Source organism: Sphaerodactylus townsendi, linkage group LG01, assembly GCF_021028975.2.
Source record: "Sphaerodactylus townsendi isolate TG3544 linkage group LG01, MPM_Stown_v2.3, whole genome shotgun sequence".
NCBI classification, from domain to species: Eukaryota; Metazoa; Chordata; class Lepidosauria; order Squamata; family Sphaerodactylidae; genus Sphaerodactylus; species Sphaerodactylus townsendi.
The window spans coordinates 21,322,940-21,344,206 of record NC_059425.1 but is presented as its reverse complement, the minus strand read 5'-3'; the positions used below and the strand labels follow the sequence as shown (position 1 = coordinate 21,344,206).

The following is a 21,267-nucleotide window of genomic DNA, read 5'->3' as shown; positions in this document are numbered from 1 at the left end:
CGTTGCATGAAGAAGTGTTTCCTTTTATTAGTCCTAATTCTTCCCCCCAGCATTTTCAATGAATGCCCCTGGTTCTAGTATTGTGAGAATGAAGGCTTTCACTGCCAGAATCAACTAGCTGTTGTGGGTTTTCTGGGCTGTGTTGCTGTGGTCTCAGCAGGACATGCCTCTGAAGATGCCAGCATCATTAGGAGCTAAAACCACCCCACCATGGCCACGCAGCCAGATAACACACGACAGCCAGCGGCTTTATAGTTGTTAGACCACCACAAGGGCTCTTCCCACTGTGGCTGTTCAAAATTCCTGGGACTGAAAGGGAAATCTTCTGCATGTAATGCAACTGCTTTACCACTGAGCTATGGACCTTCCCATCATATAATTGACATGTGACCTAAAATTCAATATAAGTATTTTATTTATTTAAAAATCCCTCCTGTGCAAACCGTTAGAAAAAAAACATGCAAAGTCCTCCACCATCATGACTCACACAGGCCAAACTTCCAGAAACCAAACAGAAAGAGAGAATGAGAGGGACACGTACATAATTTACAATAATATCATGAAACCAGGCAGCCAGTAATGTCCCCACATTCAGCTCAAATGCCAAGACGTCAATGTCCCAGAGATCAGGCAAATGTCCTCTGGTTATGATATTTTGCCATCCTTTCCAAGAATTATTCCGGCTACTGAGGTCTCTCCTTTAAGAAACTGGTATCACTAGAGATGCATCTTGTTCGCCTGCGGAATGATCAAGGAAATGCATTCCAGAACTTTGGGAACAGGTAGGGGAAAAAGGATACGTTTCCTACAAAATTACAGTTGGCAAAACGGAATCTCATTTCCGTGAATAACTTAAAAAAGCAAGACAAATGCATACAGAACTAATAGTAATCAAGGTCATTGTCTGGGACAGAAAGTAGCAAAGCAGCAGCACAATGTAGATTTTTGGATGTGTTTCGTGTCAGCCAAGCATTTGCCTGGTTTCTCCAGACTGGCCCAACACACAGCACCATCAAAGTAGGAAATGCTTGGGCCCGATTTATATGTGATGCTGGAGAGACAAGGACCTTTCCCATGTGAGACTTTGCATGGGCCTAGGGTCTTGTTTAAAGGTTGTTGCGACCTCTGCTAATTAACTAGGCATGCTTCAGTCTGCAAGCGAGAAAGTCATAGCACGGGCAGATATATTGTACTTGCATGCGAGCTCTTGGAAACCTAGGAACTGGAGTGCAAAGGGGGAAAAACCAAATAGAAGTGGGTGATTTGAGTTTGGGCTATGCCATTTCTGTCACAGAAGGGCAGAATGTTCCTTCAGATGTACATACAAAATGTCTGAACGCAGAAAGCTAGCAATTTGGGGAGATGGTTGCACAAGAATCCTTCTCTGGGATATCCTAGTTTTCGACACGCAAGAGATTTCACTGAATGGAAAAGCATTCCCTGCATATAGAAAGCTAGCATGATCAGGAAAAAGGGCCCTCGAGCAAAGTCTTCTGCCAGATATGCTACCTTTCTAGGTACAGGGATATCATCATCTGGAGGAATATTAAATTATCGAAGCCCCCATCACTCCAGTGTGAAGTGGAACAGCTTGGACATTGAATGATGAGCGGCAGACCAGCCCCTTCAAGTTGATGGTTGTGCAGTTATTAACAGAGAGCAATAATGTCACTGAGTATTCCTGTTTCTTTGGCATCATGTCAAAGTCCCTTTCTCAACAACATATTCTCTGTGTTTATTTCCCAGATCCGTAGCCCAATTTCCCCCCTCCCGACAGCATCCGGCTATTTTTTGAAGAACTTCTTGTTGAGGAGGAAGATCAAGAGGTTGACGTTAATTCTGGCCTTGTCAAACATTTTCATGATGGCAACGCCCTCGTACTGCAGCTGAAGAAGGTCCTAGGAAGAGCAGAAATGAAAAAAAGGAAGAGGTCTGTTAGGAGATACTGGCCAAAATAGCTCAGTGGAACCTCCTATGTTCAGAGGCAGTGTACCTGAACATTAGGTGTGGGTTGGTGGGTGGGCAAACAGCTAGAAATGGCTGCTGTTTTCATAACTTGCCTGTGGAGTTTTCAGCAGCAGCTGGTTAAAATAGAGCTGGAAGGAACCTCAAGAGTCATCCAGTCCAACCCCCTGCACGAATGGAGGAATTCACAGTGACCTCCCCTTGCCTGTTTGCCCAGTGACCCTTGCTTTCTGCCGAGCGGAAGGCAAAAAACCCTCCAGGATCCCTGGTCAATCTGGCCCGGTGGAAAATTCCTTCCTGACCCCAAAGCGGTGATTGGCATTACCCAGACGTGTAAGAAAGGGGCCACGAGAACTGACTCATCTACCTAAGTTCCCAGAATCAGCATCGCTGTCAGATGGTCATCCAGCCTCTGCTTAAGAGCTTCCAAAGGAAGGGCGCCCTCCACCTCTCAAGGAAGTCTGTTCCACAGAGGAACTGTTCTTAAATGTCTGTTCCTCTTGAACTGTTCAAGGAAGTTCCGTTCACAGGGAACAGGAGAGGCAATGCTAGATGGATGTTTTGACTGATCCTGTAGGGCTGTCTTTATGCTATTAATCATACATTAATCTCGAGCCTGGGAGTACCTGTGGAGGGATCAGGAACCTTTTGAAAGGGGGTGGTAAGTGCCATCCCAAAATGCCTGCCATGGGAAGTGAAGCCAAACACAATATCTCCTTCCTGGTTTTGCAAAAAAACAAACAAACCCTGCAGAAGGAGAATAACACCGCAATTCTGCAGGGCCTGCAAGACTTGGCTGTCCCACCAGGCTTTTCCATCTAGCCAGCTGGATTGAATGATGTAAGACCATCTCCTTTCGGCCTCCAGGGGGAGGGGGGGGGGGAGAAGTGGTGCAGGGATTTGTATCATCTATTGTATTTATTGTATCATCTATTGTATTTATTGGCTTTGGGTTTTTATTGTTTTAAACATTTGTATTGCGATTTTAATGGTTACGATTGTATATTTTTGCGTTGCGACCCGCCCTGAGGGGATAGGGTGGGATATAAATAAATAATTTTTTAAAAAAGAAACTTAGAAAAGCCCAAGGGGAGGAAGGGAGAAAGAGGAGGGAGAATGAAAAGAAAGAAACCCTGAGAGGGGAAATGAAAGTACAACCGTGCCTCATTACTCATGTTCCTGATCCCCCAGAGGTAGCTGCTGCTATTGCATCAGTGGATGCTATTGCTTTTAAATGAGGGCAGCCAATAACAAGCATGGTGTAGTGGTTAAGAGCAGGTGCACTCTAGTCTGGAGAACCGGGTTTGATTCCCCACTTGAGCTGGGGAGGCTTATCTGGTGAACCAGATTAGCTTGTGCATTCCAACACGTGCCAGCCGGGTGACCTTGGGCTAGTCACCATTCTCCGGAGCTCTCTCAGCCTCACCCACCTCACAGGGTGTTTGTTGGGGGGGGGGGCGGAGGGGAAGGAGATTGTAAGCCCCTTTGAGTCTCCTTGCAGGAAAGAAAGGGGGTATATAAATCCAAACTCTTCTTCTTCTTCTTACAAAGGCCACATCCAGTTTCCAAAAAGCTGGGCAGGCACCACTGGTGCCCATGGGGACCATGTTGGGGAACCCTGTGTTATATTTCCAAAAAGATGCTATCCCTTGGAGAAGAGAGTGCTTTTTTCATGTCTGGCCTGTGGGCTTCTGGGTAGCATCCGATCGCTCACTGTTGGTCACAGGGTGCTGGGCTAAATAGTCATCCAGCTTGATTGCATAAGGCTCTTTTTTATGATCTACGCATGGAAGGACCGAAGGGAAAACTGCAGCGAGAGTCCCTGTTATCCCTTTACCTGGTATTGGAGCTGAAACTTTTCCATGTCAATCCCCATAAACTTTGCCTTCACCTGGAACTGGCCAGCTTCTCCGCAGGGAACGATGTCAAAAATGACATTCCTAAGCCTGGAACAAAGAAGCACAAAAGGCCAGTCAGGAGAGTCCAGAAACCCACCTCCCTCCTACGGGAAGAACAAGGTGAGTTCAGGGGAAGAAGGGACATTCAAATGTTATTTACCTGAGAAATGGGCAGGGCTAAGTGGAGCAACAGTTCAGTTCAAAGCCTCCTACATGGGCAATACCAATCAATACTAGCATTTATTCCAGGGGTTCCCAACATGAGGCTCGTGGGCAACATGGCACCCACTAACATCTTTTCTGCTACCCACAAACAGGGGAGTACTGCCCAGGGGGACGTATGGTGTCAAATGTCTCCGGGCTGCGGCCATTTAGTTACATGGGGTGGAAAATTGCCCCCACACCTCTCATCCCCCCCCCCCGATCTATAATGTGATGGTGACTTTGAGACGACCTGGTGCAAAAAAAAGTTTGGTTGTTGTAGGGGAGGGTGGCTGCCAATACTGGCGGGGAGGGGGACAGGAAACTCAGATTTTGCACCAGGCTACATTTTCCCTAGCTAGGCCTCTGCCCACAACGTGTTTTTATGAAGTAGGTGGGGCCAGGAAGGCTTTTGCCCAGCAAGGATTCTGATTGACTATTAGAAATGTTGAGTGACAGTGCAGACTTTTAAAAATATCGCTTTAGCAGCTGCTGCCACCACAGCACAACGATCAGCACTATGTTACTGAAGTCAAGTCGAGGCAGCCATTTTTTAGCTGCATCCACCATGGCATTGAGGGCAGCCAGCATGGTGTAGTGGTGAAGAGCAGGTGGATTCTAATCTGGAGAACTGGTTTGATTTCCCACTCCTCCACCTGAGTGGCAGAGGCTTATCTGGTGAACCAGATGTGTTTCCACACTCCTACATTCCTGCTGGGTAACTTTGGGCTAGTCACAGTTCTTCAGAACTCTCTCAGTCCCACCCACCTCACAGAGTGTCTGTTATGGGGAGAGGAAGGGAAAGGAGGAGCTTGTAAGCCACCTTGAGTCTCCTTACAGGAGAGAAAGGTGGGGTATAAATCCAAACTCCACCTCCTCTTCTTCTATGCCAGAATTCCAAATGGGCCTGCGGCTCGAAAAGATTGGGGACTCTGGGTTCACTCTGTCTACCTCTCACTGGTCGCTCCAAAAAGCTCACGGAGGCAAATTAGGCTGAGAGTCAGCTGCAGGCACAGCACCGGCAACCCTGGGCCACAGACTGCAAAATGAATGTGCCTTGGTCCAGCATAGCTCACACAAACTGGTCAAAAGCTGACTGTGAGAACTGATCTCGTGGGATATACTGAGCACTGAGCTATAGGAATCTGCTGGCCAGCAAACTGCGGTGGACCTTGGGGGGAAACTCAGCCTTTAGACCAGGGGTGTCCAACTCCAGCATTTCAGATGTTCATGGACTACAATTCCCATCAGCCTTTGCTGGCATGGCCAATTGGCCATGCCAGCAGGGGCTGATGGGAATTGCAGTTTATGAACATCTGAAGCACCGGAGTTGGACACCCCTGCTTTAGATTGACAGGTTTAAAAAGGGGAAGAGAGAACTTACTGGCTGACGGGGAGATCTTCGATCTCCAGCAAAACACCCTTTTCAAAGAGACGAGCCGCAGTGTAATGGAGCGTTGTTTGCTTCTTGCTGGGCCTGGGAAGCAGAGAGAAGGCATCAACTCAGTATCAGGAAACCATGGGAAACCAGCATGTGAGCCTGCCTTAGTGTCTAGGTAAGCTTGCTCACTTCTCCTCAAACAGAAATCAACATTCGGGACCGTATCTAAAACTGACTGCTCTTTCCAGGCTGCAGTGCGGCACTCTTAAAATCACTCCTGAGGCTTCTTATTAGGCAAACAAAAGTGAAACGTTTATTTATAGAAAATAAGCTACAGAAATAGTTAAGCTCTTCTTTTTCTCAGGCAGGAATACTTTACTAAACACCTGAATTCCTTTTCTGCTCTGTCAGAACTGCACTTTAAAATTGAGCCTTAGTTCAGCAGTCCGTCACAGCCGCGTGTCGTAGACCCAGGTCCCCAGCCCCATGTGCTCATTTTCTACATGCCAGGATCCCGTTCTGACGAAGGAGCGATTCAGCCCTATCACCCTACAAACCAGACACGCAGTCTTCAGGATCGAAACCACGGCTTGCAGAGAGAAATCCTCCTCTCGTTCTGGATTGCCCACATTTGTGGCTAAGTGCTGAAGTATTCCAGCCAGACTGAATACTCCGCTCGAATGAGTGAGCCATGTGTGAGAAGGGACAAGCCATTTGGCGGAATTTGGGCGTGTGGCCCTGTTAAAATCTCAGGGGTCGGACTCACCTGGTCGTTCGGAGGCAAATTTCTGCACGCCCTAGGTGAGTAGGCACAGGGCAGATGAAGAAGAAGAGTTTGGATTTATATCCCCCCTTTCTCTCCTGCAGGAGACTCAAAGGGGCTTACAATGTCCTTGCCCTTCCCCCCTCACAACAAACACCCTGTGAGGTGGGTGGGGCTGAGAAGGCTCAGAAGAACTGTGACTAGCCCAAGGTCACCCAGCTGGTGTATGTGGGAGTGTACAGGCTAATCTGAATTCCCCAGATAAACCTCCACAGCTCAAGTGGCAGAGCTGGGAATCAAACCTGGTTCCTCCAGATTAGATACATGAGCTCTTAACCTCCTACGCCACTGCTGCTCCTGTGTGTTTTCTCACAAACCCAAAGTCAGCACTTTGCTAACATACTTGTTTTTGACAGTGAGGTTGTCCAGGCAGGTCCGGATGTACTGATTGTAATAATCCACCTGCTCCTCATAGAACATCCTCTTGGAGTTGAGCCCGTGGAGGGTCTGTTGCAGCTTCACCAGCTCCGCCTTACGGTGCTGCCGATATTGTCTTTGGTTGCGGATATCCTAGGGAGGAAGGCAGGCACAATAAACACTGAGCTCAAATTTCCTTTTCAAAAAATCTCTGCTCACCTACGTGAGTCTGTTTGGTGAAACATTACACACCTGCTGTCAAGAAAGAGTTACCATCTAGTACAGTGGTGGCGAACCTTTGGCACTCCAGGTGTTATGGACTACAATTCCCATCAGCCCCAATTGGCCATGCTGGCAGGGGCTGATGGGAATTGAAGTCCATAACATCTGGAGTGCCAAAGGTTCGCCACCACAGATCTAGTAACTTTCCAGCTATTGTCAAGTAAGTGTTTGCAGCTGGGCCTGCTTCGCTTATCTAGTCAAGGTCCTTCTCTGGCCTGTGGTAATACGGAAGATACTTCACAGCTGTGGAGCATCCTGTAAGGACTCTTTCTGGAAGGAAGGCTGTGAGGGTCCATGACAGCCTGCCCACGTGGCTACGCAGCAAAGGAGGTTGGGAGGGGACCCGTGCCTCCGTGCAAAGGTGCGACAGCCACCCGCATTGTGTCCGTAGGTTCTGGTCGCTGCCTGCACAGAGGCAAGTGAACAGGAAAACAGGAGAGCGGGTTACGTTATCCCGCCTGCAACCCGCTCTCCCTGTGCTGTATGGAAGGGGCCTTTGTCTTTCGCCTTGAAAACCCTTAAGTTAGCTGTGAATTGATGGCACCTTACACTCACCCACTCAGCAGGCTGGAGCTGGGAAGGCAACGGACGCTGCTTGCCCAAAACCACCAGACGGCATTCTTTTGCTTACCAGTTTCTGTCCTCCCAAAACTCTGGGAAAAGTAGTTGAAAATAGCCCAAGTTTCACCCAATGAGAAAGCTAAGTGAGGATTTGAACACGGGTCTTCCAAGTCCTAGGTCCAATACTTTAACCTCTACCCCAGGCTGGCTATCTGTTGGTCTGGCTATATATTCCATCAACTATCTGGGGGAAAAAAGCTCTCTTCATCTGGAATCTATCTTCATCTGGAATCACCAAACCAATTCAGTGAAGACTGAGAAGCAATTGGCCATTTCCCTGCCTGCTTCCCCTCATTCTGCCCTCTCTCGTTTTCACTGGGGAGATGCTCGGCACTGAGTACCTTGGCCATCTCGTTGATGATCTCTTGATACTGGTTGGCAGAATCCACCATGCCCAGACTTTCGAGACGCCGCAAATTCTTGATGACTTTCCTCTTCTTCTCCTCTATCGAGAGGAAACTGTTGCCAGCCAGGGAGCGGTTGTGCCTCAGCTTGTCTGGGGCCTGAGCATCGTATAAGGCCCTCCTCTTCATGAGGTGGTGGTGGAGGACTTCCTGAAGAGAAAGGAAATGCAAAGGTTACCGCAGGAGCAATACTTGGGGGAAATCAGGTCAAACTACAGATGCACAAAGAAGAATACAGTTGCTCTTAAAGCCACCTGGAACAGAGAGGTCATCAGGCAAGATATTTTAAAAACCCTACAGTCTACTTACATTTACATTAAGTTTTTTTAAAAATAATGCTAAAGCACTCAATTTTTGCACACACAACAGTTCTGGGTGCAATCAGACAGCATGATAAATCTTGTTAGTGATGAAGCGCCTCTTCTTGCGCATTACATTTCACTTAACAACAGTGAAAAGCCATCTCCAAAGACTGGAAAAGTATCATGAGAATTCAGATGGCTTGATACAAGCAATAGAATGTATTCTGAATAGGCAAACAGATTTGGCACCAGAAATATCAGAAGTCTAGACAAGTGACAGGGAAAAAAAGAACTCTCAGGCCCCTTCGGCACATGCAGAATAATGCACTTTCAATCCACTTTCACAATTGTTTGCAAGTGGATTTTGCTATTCCGCACAGTAAAATCCAGCTTCAAGGTGCATTGGAAGTGCATTATTCTGTGTGCGCGGAAGGGTCTTCACTTATCCCAAATAACAACTAGAACTTTGGATCTGGATGTTATACAGTGGAACCTCGGTTTTCGTTGCCCTCGCTTTTTGTTCGTTTCGGTTCTCGTCGATTGCCTGGGCAAAAAAGTTGACTCTGTTTTCGTTGATTTCCGTCGTCTGCTGTCCATCAAAACCGCATCAGTAGAGCGCGACCCAGGACTGCAAGGTATGTGGTCCTATGGTGCCTCGGTTTTGGTTTTCATCGGCTCCTGCCGAACGGATTACTGATGAAAACCGAGGTTCCACTGTACAACAGAATCTTGTTTTGCCCTTGAGCTTTGGAACCAAATCTAGAAGAAATTAATTACAAGTTGGTGGGGTGGCTCTGAGAACGAGTTGTGTGGAATTCTTGAAGATGTCTGGTTAAAATCTTGCCCTCCCCACAGACGCACTAGATGTTTTGCTGCAGCTACAAACCCCCATGGGATAATAATATTGCCGTATATTAAATGGCTGCTGTAAAGATTTAACAAGATATTTATGCAGAATGATTTGATCTCCGAAAATGATGTACAAATGATAATTTATACAGTTATTCTGCTGATAATATATTATTGTGTATCAATTATAGTAATTGATCGTAATAGGACATGTTTTGCAGTGATCAGTATTTCTAGTGTCTTTTGAACTAAACCATCAATTTCAGCTGAATACTGGTGGGAGGGGGGCAGTAAGTGCTGAATTTACTCACCTGCTCCTCCGACGCCTTTGTCCGCAATATCTCCATAAGGGAATCTCCAGGCTGAGACTGGATCACGTCCACCAGCATCTGTTTGGTGCTTTGTAAATAAAAGCAGACGTTAGTTCATGTTGGGTGGCTCAGGCTAACCCACGCTCATTGGGCTGTGGCTGCTAAGCAGGTACGGTCCTGGTTATTGTTTGCATGGGAGATTACCAAGGAAGTCCAGAATTGCTGTGCAGAACATGGCAGACTACCTCTGAAAGTCTCTCTCTTCGAAAAGCCTACAGGGTCACCAGAAATCAGCTGCGATTTGACAGCACTTTCTGCTACCAGCTCAGTTAAAGTGAGCTGAGGGGGAGGTGGGAGAAGGAGAGAAAGAAGGTTTTCACTTCCCTCCTGTGAACATCCCAAGGGTTTATAAATCATCTAGGAATTGGAAGTTTCTTGTAGCAGGAATCAGTTGCCATAGAATCATAGAGTTGGAAGACGCCACAAGGGCCATCAAGTCCAACCCCCTGCCATATGGGAATACACAATCAAAGCACTCTCAACATATGCTCATCCAGCCTCTGTTTAAAAACCTCCAAAGAAGGAGACTCCATCACTCTCTGAGGCAGTGAATTCCACTGTCAAACAGCCCTGACAGAAAGGTGGAATCTCTTTTACTGCACCTTGAATCCATTATTCCATGTTCTCATCTGAGGCAGCAGAAAACAAGCTTGCTCCCCCTTCGACATGGCATCCCTTCAAACATTTAAACATAGCTATCATGCCTCCCCTTAACCTTCGTTTCTCCAGGTTCAGGCGAAGGTCTCCAATTCAACCCTCAGCATTTTCCGTTTAAGGCCTGAGAAAGTCTATCGAGAGCTGCTGCCCATCAGAGTAGGCAATAGAGTGTTTAAACGAGGATTTCTGTCCACAAGATATTGGCTGGAATCCTAGCACACTTAGCTGGAAGTAACCTTATTTGAACACTGTGGAACTTCTTTTCTAAGAAATGGGTTTTCCTCCAGTAGTTAATGTTTGCACAAATGTGCCCCTGTGTGGTGAGAGACAGCAACTGCTGCAGAATTCCGTGATTAGGACTGACAAACCAAATAAAAACAAAACAGTGATTACACGGGTCACCCACGATTTTGAGACTGCGGGCACATTTGGAACTCTGACACAGCACAGTGGACACAGAAGCAATATGGCTGCCACAAAAATGGCTGCCACAGCTTCACTTCACTCACACAGTGAAGATCCTTGTGCTGTGATGGCGGCTGCTGCCAAAGGAACCTTGTAAGAAACCTGCCCAGTCAACAACATCTCCAATAGTCAATTAGAAACCTTGCTAAGGAAAAACTCTAGCTGGCCCCACCCACTTCCTAAAAACACTAGGCAGGACAGTACACCTCTGGGTAACTTTCAATATTCTCTTTATGGAACACTACAACACTTTTAAACTTTGGCAACCACCCACCTCAGCAACAAGCTTTTGATATCCTTTCCCTCCACGTCGGTCTCTGCCCCATCAAATTTACTGGCGAGGGTAAGTGAGATCTCTGTATTGGCGAGCTGAGAGAGGGCCTGTTCCGAGTTTCCATCAGCTCCATTTCTCACACTTTCTCCTGTCAAAGAGTGGAAATTAAAACAAGGAAAAAAGAAAAACAGTTCTTAGGAAACCCATTCAGGGGTAAACTACATAAATATATTGTCGAAGGCTTTCACGGCCGGAATCACTTGGGTGCTGTGTGGTTTCCGGGCTGTATGGCCGTGTTCTAGCAGCATTCTCTCCTGACGTTTCGCCTGCATCTGTGGCTGGCATCTTCAGAGGTTCCTCTGAAGATGCCAGTGGGGGGTGGGGGGGGGGGGGGGTGGGGGGGGGGGGGGGTGGGGGGGGGGGGGGGTGGGGGGGGGGGGGGGTGGGGGGGGGGGGGGGTGGGGGGGGGGGGGGGTGGGGGGGGGGGGGGGTGGGGGGGGGGGGGGGTGGGGGGGGGGGGGGGTGGGGGGGGGGGGGGGTGGGGGGGGGGGGGGGTGGGGGGGGGGGGGGGTGGGGGGGGGGGGGGGTGGGGGGGGGGGGGGGTGGGGGGGGGGGGGGGTGGGGGGGGGGGGGGGTGGGGGGGGGGGGGGGTGGGGGGGGGGGGGGGTGGGGGGGGGGGGGGGTGGGGGGGGGGGGGGGTGGGGGGGGGGGGGGGTGGGGGGGGGGGGGGGTGGGGGGGGGGGGGGGTGGGGGGGGGGGGGGGTGGGGGGGGGGGGGGGTGGGGGGGGGGGGGGGTGGGGGGGGGGGGGGGTGGGGGGGGGGGGGGGTGGGGGGGGGGGGGGGTGGGGGGGGGGGGGGGTGGGGGGGGGGGGGGGTGGGGGGGGGGGGGGGTGGGGGGGGGGGGGGGTGGGGGGGGGGGGGGGTGGGGGGGGGGGGGGGTGGGGGGGGGGGGGGGTGGGGGGGGGGGGGGGTGGGGGGGGGGGGGGGTGGGGGGGGGGGGGGGTGGGGGGGGGGGGGGGTGGGGGGGGGGGGGGGTGGGGGGGGGGGGGGGTGGGGGGGGGGGGGGGTGGGGGGGGGGGGGGGTGGGGGGGGGGGGGGGTGGGGGGGGGGGGGGGTGGGGGGGGGGGGGGGTGGGGGGGGGGGGGGGTGGGGGGGGGGGGGGGTGGGGGGGGGGGGGGGTGGGGGGGGGGGGGGGTGGGGGGGGGGGGGGGTGGGGGGGGGGGGGGGTGGGGGGGGGGGGGGGTGGGGGGGGGGGGGGGTGGGGGGGGGGGGGGGTGGGGGGGGGGGGGGGTGGGGGGGGGGGGGGGTGGGGGGGGGGGGGGGTGGGGGGGGGGGGGGGTGGGGGGGGGGGGGGGTGGGGGGGGGGGGGGGTGGGGGGGGGGGGGGGTGGGGGGGGGGGGGGGTGGGGGGGGGGGGGGGTGGGGGGGGGGGGGGGTGGGGGGGGGGGGGGGTGGGGGGGGGGGGGGGTGGGGGGGGGGGGGGGTGGGGGGGGGGGGGGGTGGGGGGGGGGGGGGGTGGGGGGGGGGGGGGGTGGGGGGGGGGGGGGGTGGGGGGGGGGGGGGGTGGGGGGGGGGGGGGGTGGGGGGGGGGGGGGGTGGGGGGGGGGGGGGGTGGGGGGGGGGGGGGGTGGGGGGGGGGGGGGGTGGGGGGGGGGGGGGGTGGGGGGGGGGGGGGGTGGGGGGGGGGGGGGGTGGGGGGGGGGGGGGGTGGGGGGGGGGGGGGGTGGGGGGGGGGGGGGGTGGGGGGGGGGGGGGGTGGGGGGGGGGGGGGGTGGGGGGGGGGGGGGGTGGGGGGGGGGGGGGGTGGGGGGGGGGGGGGGTGGGGGGGGGGGGGGGTGGGGGGGGGGGGGGGTGGGGGGGGGGGGGGGTGGGGGGGGGGGGGGGTGGGGGGGGGGGGGGGTGGGGGGGGGGGGGGGTGGGGGGGGGGGGGGGTGGGGGGGGGGGGGGGTGGGGGGGGGGGGGGGTGGGGGGGGGGGGGGGTGGGGGGGGGGGGGGGTGGGGGGGGGGGGGGGTGGGGGGGGGGGGGGGTGGGGGGGGGGGGGGGTGGGGGGGGGGGGGGGTGGGGGGGGGGGGGGGTGGGGGGGGGGGGGGGTGGGGGGGGGGGGGGGTGGGGGGGGGGGGGGGTGGGGGGGGGGGGGGGTGGGGGGGGGGGGGGGTGGGGGGGGGGGGGGGTGGGGGGGGGGGGGGGTGGGGGGGGGGGGGGGTGGGGGGGGGGGGGGGTGGGGGGGGGGGGGGGTGGGGGGGGGGGGGGGTGGGGGGGGGGGGGGGTGGGGGGGGGGGGGGGTGGGGGGGGGGGGGGGTGGGGGGGGGGGGGGGTGGGGGGGGGGGGGGGTGGGGGGGGGGGGGGGTGGGGGGGGGGGGGGGTGGGGGGGGGGGGGGGTGGGGGGGGGGGGGGGTGGGGGGGGGGGGGGGTGGGGGGGGGGGGGGGTGGGGGGGGGGGGGGGTGGGGGGGGGGGGGGGTGGGGGGGGGGGGGGGTGGGGGGGGGGGGGGGTGGGGGGGGGGGGGGGTGGGGGGGGGGGGGGGTGGGGGGGGGGGGGGGTGGGGGGGGGGGGGGGTGGGGGGGGGGGGGGGTGGGGGGGGGGGGGGGTGGGGGGGGGGGGGGGTGGGGGGGGGGGGGGGTGGGGGGGGGGGGGGGTGGGGGGGGGGGGGGGTGGGGGGGGGGGGGGGTGGGGGGGGGGGGGGGTGGGGGGGGGGGGGGGTGGGGGGGGGGGGGGGTGGGGGGGGGGGGGGGTGGGGGGGGGGGGGGGTGGGGGGGGGGGGGGGTGGGGGGGGGGGGGGGTGGGGGGGGGGGGGGGTGGGGGGGGGGGGGGGTGGGGGGGGGGGGGGGTGGGGGGGGGGGGGGGTGGGGGGGGGGGGGGGTGGGGGGGGGGGGGGGTGGGGGGGGGGGGGGGTGGGGGGGGGGGGGGGTGGGGGGGGGGGGGGGTGGGGGGGGGGGGGGGTGGGGGGGGGGGGGGGTGGGGGGGGGGGGGGGTGGGGGGGGGGGGGGGTGGGGGGGGGGGGGGGTGGGGGGGGGGGGGGGTGGGGGGGGGGGGGGGTGGGGGGGGGGGGGGGTGGGGGGGGGGGGGGGTGGGGGGGGGGGGGGGTGGGGGGGGGGGGGGGTGGGGGGGGGGGGGGGTGGGGGGGGGGGGGGGTGGGGGGGGGGGGGGGTGGGGGGGGGGGGGGGTGGGGGGGGGGGGGGGTGGGGGGGGGGGGGGGTGGGGGGGGGGGGGGGTGGGGGGGGGGGGGGGTGGGGGGGGGGGGGGGTGGGGGGGGGGGGGGGTGGGGGGGGGGGGGGGTGGGGGGGGGGGGGGGTGGGGGGGGGGGGGGGTGGGGGGGGGGGGGGGTGGGGGGGGGGGGGGGTGGGGGGGGGGGGGGGTGGGGGGGGGGGGGGGTGGGGGGGGGGGGGGGTGGGGGGGGGGGGGGGTGGGGGGGGGGGGGGGTGGGGGGGGGGGGGGGTGGGGGGGGGGGGGGGTGGGGGGGGGGGGGGGTGGGGGGGGGGGGGGGTGGGGGGGGGGGGGGGTGGGGGGGGGGGGGGGTGGGGGGGGGGGGGGGTGGGGGGGGGGGGGGGTGGGGGGGGGGGGGGGTGGGGGGGGGGGGGGGTGGGGGGGGGGGGGGGTGGGGGGGGGGGGGGGTGGGGGGGGGGGGGGGTGGGGGGGGGGGGGGGTGGGGGGGGGGGGGGGTGGGGGGGGGGGGGGGTGGGGGGGGGGGGGGGTGGGGGGGGGGGGGGGTGGGGGGGGGGGGGGGTGGGGGGGGGGGGGGGTGGGGGGGGGGGGGGGTGGGGGGGGGGGGGGGTGGGGGGGGGGGGGGGTGGGGGGGGGGGGGGGTGGGGGGGGGGGGGGGTGGGGGGGGGGGGGGGTGGGGGGGGGGGGGGGTGGGGGGGGGGGGGGGTGGGGGGGGGGGGGGGTGGGGGGGGGGGGGGGTGGGGGGGGGGGGGGGTGGGGGGGGGGGGGGGTGGGGGGGGGGGGGGGTGGGGGGGGGGGGGGGTGGGGGGGGGGGGGGGTGGGGGGGGGGGGGGGTGGGGGGGGGGGGGGGTGGGGGGGGGGGGGGGTGGGGGGGGGGGGGGGTGGGGGGGGGGGGGGGTGGGGGGGGGGGGGGGTGGGGGGGGGGGGGGGTGGGGGGGGGGGGGGGTGGGGGGGGGGGGGGGTGGGGGGGGGGGGGGGTGGGGGGGGGGGGGGGTGGGGGGGGGGGGGGGTGGGGGGGGGGGGGGGTGGGGGGGGGGGGGGGTGGGGGGGGGGGGGGGTGGGGGGGGGGGGGGGTGGGGGGGGGGGGGGGTGGGGGGGGGGGGGGGTGGGGGGGGGGGGGGGTGGGGGGGGGGGGGGGTGGGGGGGGGGGGGGGTGGGGGGGGGGGGGGGTGGGGGGGGGGGGGGGTGGGGGGGGGGGGGGGTGGGGGGGGGGGGGGGTGGGGGGGGGGGGGGGTGGGGGGGGGGGGGGGTGGGGGGGGGGGGGGGTGGGGGGGGGGGGGGGTGGGGGGGGGGGGGGGTGGGGGGGGGGGGGGGTGGGGGGGGGGGGGGGTGGGGGGGGGGGGGGGTGGGGGGGGGGGGGGGTGGGGGGGGGGGGGGGTGGGGGGGGGGGGGGGTGGGGGGGGGGGGGGGTGGGGGGGGGGGGGGGTGGGGGGGGGGGGGGGTGGGGGGGGGGGGGGGTGGGGGGGGGGGGGGGTGGGGGGGGGGGGGGGTGGGGGGGGGGGGGGGTGGGGGGGGGGGGGGGTGGGGGGGGGGGGGGGTGGGGGGGGGGGGGGGTGGGGGGGGGGGGGGGTGGGGGGGGGGGGGGGTGGGGGGGGGGGGGGGTGGGGGGGGGGGGGGGTGGGGGGGGGGGGGGGTGGGGGGGGGGGGGGGTGGGGGGGGGGGGGGGTGGGGGGGGGGGGGGGTGGGGGGGGGGGGGGGTGGGGGGGGGGGGGGGTGGGGGGGGGGGGGGGTGGGGGGGGGGGGGGGTGGGGGGGGGGGGGGGTGGGGGGGGGGGGGGGTGGGGGGGGGGGGGGGTGGGGGGGGGGGGGGGTGGGGGGGGGGGGGGGTGGGGGGGGGGGGGGGTGGGGGGGGGGGGGGGTGGGGGGGGGGGGGGGTGGGGGGGGGGGGGGGTGGGGGGGGGGGGGGGTGGGGGGGGGGGGGGGTGGGGGGGGGGGGGGGTGGGGGGGGGGGGGGGTGGGGGGGGGGGGGGGTGGGGGGGGGGGGGGGTGGGGGGGGGGGGGGGTGGGGGGGGGGGGGGGTGGGGGGGGGGGGGGGTGGGGGGGGGGGGGGGTGGGGGGGGGGGGGGGTGGGGGGGGGGGGGGGTGGGGGGGGGGGGGGGTGGGGGGGGGGGGGGGTGGGCGGGGGGGGGGGTGGGGGGGGGGGGGGCCGTGCCGGCGGGGGGTGGGGGGGGGGGGGGGGGGGGGGGTGGGGGGGGGGGGGGGTGGGGGGGGGGGGGGATTTGTGTCCATGAACATCTGGAGAGCCGCAGGTTGCAGACCCCTGGGCTACTCAGTTCTCTCAGAACTCTCTCAGCCCCACCTACCTCACAAGGTGTCTGTTGTGGGGAGAGGAAGGGAAAAAATGGCTATAAATCTTGATCCTCCTTGATCTCAGATTGCAAATACCTTAGCAGACCAGGTGCTCAGGAGCAGCAGCAGGCCATTGCTTTCACTTCCTGCACGTGAGCTCCCAAAGGCACCTGGTGGACCACTGCGAGTAGTAGAGTGCTGGACTAGATGGACTCTGGTCTGATCCAGCAGGCTAGTTCTTATGTTCTTATTAAAGGAGCTTGTAAGCCACTTTGAGTCTCCTTACAGGACAAAAAGGTGGGATATACATCCAAACTCTTCTTCTTGGTTTATTAGTTTTGTATGCTGCCCTTCAGACCAACCTGAATTTAAGATGCGTTTCCTCCAGGTACTGGTTGATCACCTTGAGATGGCTATTCTCCCCTTCAAACATCTGGTTGGCTACAGCATGTTGCAAGATCTTGGCAATGGACCCCAAGTTGCGCCTGTGGTCAGGATGCAGGGCTACCCCGGCTGAAATGTCAACGATATCGAAACCATCTGGAGCAACCACCGCTGGGTTCATGAAACGGTAGTACAGCAGGTTCCCCACAATCTAGGACAGAGACGGACTAACTTCAGTCTTATTTAGGCCATCATTTTTAAAATTGTAATCCTCCAAAAAAAAAAGTGAGTTCATGCTGGAGAGCCAGCGTGGTGTAGTGGATAAGAGCGGTGGACTCTAATCTGGAGAACTTAGTTTGTTTCCCCACTCCTGCACATGAAGCCTGCTGGATGACTTGGTCCAGTTACAATTCTCTCTGAACCTTATATAGATCAGGCCTTAAAGACATAGGGCAGCAGAGAAACAAAAAAACACCAGCTCCTCTCACTCATTCATATTAGCGAGTGCTACCTTCACCTGAATTTCAGATTGTTCCAGTTGGGAGGCAGCTCTGCCATCTGGGAGACTGAAGTCACTACCTCAGGTAGCAGATTTTGGGAGTAATTACAGGGTAAAGTTGTCAGTTATTTCATTGGACATTACAATTAGTGCTGCAATCAGGTAAGAAGAAAATGGGATGTTATTTACCAAGGGATATTTACTTCTGTGCTATGGAAAGCTTCAACTGCCCATTTTTACACGTCCTGCTAAAGAGACGGCACATTTCTCTCTGCTGGGGCAGGCATGTTGACTTTCCTGCTGCATTTTGTTAACACTGTTTCTATTTGTTGCTCAGCATGTTCGCAAACTCTCTCTGCCCTCCTTAATTCATCGTTAGCAATATCTAGTGACTAGCAGCAATCCCTGCAGCATTTAAGCCTTGTCTCAGCGACAGCTTAAAGTAAGCAAAATGACCACCAGGTGGAGATCGTTTTAATTTACTCTTGGTGGTCCTGCAACACGCTGGGTGTGAGTGAGAGAAAAAGACAGATTAAAACTAATTATCTGTGTAAATTAAATGTCAGTGTCTCTCTCTTCACCCCAGGCAACACCCACCTTGTAGATATCTTCCTCAGGAGCATGTGGAAACTTCTGGGTTAAAGACACTTTCAAGACTTTGGCAATGTAACGCATCCCATAACTAACCAGAAGAGAGAAAGTTGCAGTCAAGGTTAGCATGTATTCAACATGTGGGGGTGGAGAGGAAGAAAGCACTTAAAAAAAAAAAACAACCCGACCTAGACAAGGTCTTGGGCCTGAAAAACACAGTTAGAATGGATTCCTCCAAGGGATGACCACCCAAGTTGCAGGAAGGCTCCAAATTTTGCTCAGTGGAGTGGTAGGATCCATCAATTATTAGGGTTGCCAATCTCCAGGTGGTTAATAAGTGCCACGTTACACTAAAATGCATAATAGTGTATTAACGCCTGTACATCTTTAACTCATCTAGTCACTTAAATAGCGCTCTGTTTTTACAGATAACTCAAGATAATCCAGCTAAGAAAACTGTACTGATATTTCTCAATAAACAAAATAAGCAAGATGTGCTCTGATTTTCTGTTGGGGATGTTTACAGCAGAAGCCGAGTTTGTGAGGCTCCTACTGCACATGATAAGTTTTGTAAATGAGAAAAAAACCAGAGCATTTTGTCGAAGGCTTTGACCGCTGAAATCACTAGGGTGTTGTGGGTTTTCTGGGTTGCATGGCCGTGTTCCGGTAGCATTTTCTCCTGACATGTCGCCTGCATCTGTGGCTGGCTGAGCCTCTGAAGATGCCAGACACAGATGTAGGTGAAACATCAGGAGAAAATGCTACTGGAACACAGCCATGCAACCCAGAAAACCCACAACACCCTAGAGAACATTTTGTTTATTGAGAAATATCAATATAGTCTTCTTTGCTGGATTATCTTGAGTTATCTGTAAAAATAGAGAAAGAGTAAGAATTATTTAAGTGACTATATGAGTTAAAGACTTACAGGTGTTAATATACCTTTATGTGTTTTGGTGCAGCATGGCACTTATTTAACCTTTCAGGTGTACCCATCCCATTTTTTGATGGTTGAACCTCCAGATGGTGGCTGGAGATCTCCTGGGACTACAACTGATCTCCAGGGCATAGAGATCAGTTTGCATGGAGAACATGGCTGCTTTGGAAGATGGACTCTAGAGAATTATACTTCACTGAAATCCCTCCCTCCCAAAAACTTGCCCCCCTTAGGATCCACCCCCCTCCAGCTATTTCCCACTTTGGAACTGGCAACCTTATCAATGAGCCAACATCAACTAGTAGACGCATAAACCATGCTGATGATCACATACGGAATTTTGTCCACGGAAGTCAGGATGGCCGAGAGAAATTTGTCTGTCACTGCCAAGAGATTGCGAATGGAGATGTCCAGTCTCCTCTGGACCTCGAAGTGGGTAAGGGCTTGTTCAGGGCTAACATCGTACGGGAGATTGCTGTGGGGAGACAAACATGAACACATTCTAGGCCCCACCCAAACCACAGTAGAGCTGCAATCACCTTGCTTTCCAAAGAGCCTTCAGTCTGTCTCAATTGCTTCACGGGAAGACAGCAACCTGGATTTTCAGCCCAATAAGCACCTTATGTTGTTCGGACCATCCCCTGTCCTGTTCTTTCCCAAAGGATCCCAGCAGTGACAAACCAGAGTCTTTTCAGAGGTGGCCCCTACATCACCACCAGCCTTATTACTTTGAAAAAGCTATAGAAGAGACACATGCAAAACCCTGGCCTCCCACCTTTTTCACCCCTTCTTCCTTGCTGTTTGTTCATCCCTTACATTCACATCCCAACTTCCTCCAAGAACTCAGTGTGGAGTAATTCAGTGGGGGTTATCCTGTTGTTTCCCTCACAAAGAAACCTATAAGAGTAAGAGAACTCAAGGTGACCTAGTGAGTTTTGTGGTTTGGGGGGCCAAGAAGGAGTCTTGAAACTACTCTCCCTGTTCCAAGTCCAACATTTCACCAAAATGGTTCTCATTACATGGACTGTGTACCTCAGGGGTGTCCAACTCTGGAGCCCCAGATGTTCATGGACGACGAGTCCCATCAGTCCCAATTGGCCATGCTGGCAGGGACTGATGGGAATTGTGGTCCATGAACATCTGGGGTGCCAGAGTTGGACACCCCTGGTGTACCTATATCTCTTCAAGGACTTTGGCAAGGGGTGGGGGAGAACCTTCCCCCTTAACTCCTCCATGCTGAAAGATCCTTTATCTTCTGTAATTAGAATACATTTGAAAATATTTCAACTGGTCATAGTGAACTTTGTTAATGAAGAGTGGTCTAGCCCTTTTTGTTTTTATTTTAAAGAGGGACAATCTGCCCAGACCTTTTTTGCCCGGTCTGAGACTCCATCTGGTTGACCCAGCCTTTGTAGATCTCCACAGGGCTGGTGCGGATGCTGAGGGCTTTGTTCTGCAGAACCTCCTGCACGGCTCCCCCCAGGATCTGGCGCAAGGCGTTCTGTCCACGGGCATTCCGATAAAAGCTCACCACCAAGCGGATCACTGTTGGATTTCCCGTTAGGATATCACTGGGCCGATCAACTTTTAGCCTGGAAAGTGAGCACAAGAGAACTGTCCATAAGAGGTGCCGCTGAGCTAGAGACAAGAAAATGCCCAGGTCTGCAAGGATTGAACCCGGGGCTCTACGTTTGGGTGACTGAAAACATTTACCTCATTTACATCCTACCTTTATCCCCATTGGAGACTCTGTCCTCACCTTTATTTTATCCTCACAACAACTCGTGAGGTAAATTAGACTGACAAAATGTGATTTGCTAAAGGTCACCCACTGAACTTCCATGGCAGAGTGGAGATTTGAACCTGGATTTCCCAGATCCTAGGCTGACACTCTAACCTCTGCACCACACTATAGCAAACAGCTGTTTCATAGAATCATAGAGTTGGAAGAGACCCCAAGGGCCATTCAGTCCAACCCCCTGCCATGCAGGAACACACAATCAGAGCACAACTAACATATGATCATCCAGCCTCTGTTTAAAAATCTCCAAAGAAAGAGACTCCACCACACTCTGAGGCAGTGAATTCCACTGTCTAACAGCCCTGACAGTCAGTAAGTTCCTAATACACAATCAAAGAACGCGTTGCATCCACCGCTTTTTATGTGCTCAAAAATGTGTATAAAATAAGGTGCATATATATAAGACAAACCGAGTGCCACAATGCTATACAACAAAACTCTATGTACTCAATTTCTTCAAGAACATAGTTCTTAACTCTAACAAGTCTTAGCTGTAAGAGTATCAGCGTTCGTATGCAGCGTTCTCAGTTCGTTATCTGCGTTAACGCGCTGTATTTTCAACTTGACGAAACACCGTCATCTTGTATCCACTCGTTCTACGGAATATCAGAGAATCAACCGAATCTGTCTGTGCAGTATGAACAGAATGAACGGAATGCGCTTATTCTAGCCGTTTTCGAGTAGTCCTCATCAGATCAGATTCTCATTCTAGCAGCCATAATTGGAGTCTGTGCAATATTAACATCTGAGTCAGCA

At 57.6% G+C, this 21,267-nt stretch overlaps 1 protein-coding gene across 1 annotated transcript in view; it reads right to left on the bottom strand.

Moving 5' to 3' along the window:
• Window positions 1-397: 397 nt before the first annotated feature.
• LOC125436915 (ras GTPase-activating-like protein IQGAP3) overlaps window positions 398-21,267 on the bottom strand; it is a 49,924-nt gene continuing 29,054 nt past the window's right edge. Inside the window, exons 15-25 of the mRNA XM_048504292.1 lie at window positions 20,078-20,302; window positions 19,045-19,185; window positions 17,780-17,864; window positions 16,662-16,894; window positions 10,851-11,006; window positions 9,395-9,482; window positions 7,870-8,082; window positions 6,612-6,778; window positions 5,449-5,541; window positions 3,803-3,911; window positions 398-1,898 (exon numbers count right to left, since the gene is read on the bottom strand). Of these exons, the coding sequence (XP_048360249.1) occupies window positions 1,785-1,898; window positions 3,803-3,911; window positions 5,449-5,541; window positions 6,612-6,778; window positions 7,870-8,082; window positions 9,395-9,482; window positions 10,851-11,006; window positions 16,662-16,894; window positions 17,780-17,864; window positions 19,045-19,185; window positions 20,078-20,302 (1,624 nt within the window). The 3' untranslated portion in view covers window positions 398-1,784. The remainder of the gene's footprint in view (window positions 1,899-3,802; window positions 3,912-5,448; window positions 5,542-6,611; window positions 6,779-7,869; window positions 8,083-9,394; window positions 9,483-10,850; window positions 11,007-16,661; window positions 16,895-17,779; window positions 17,865-19,044; window positions 19,186-20,077; window positions 20,303-21,267) is intronic.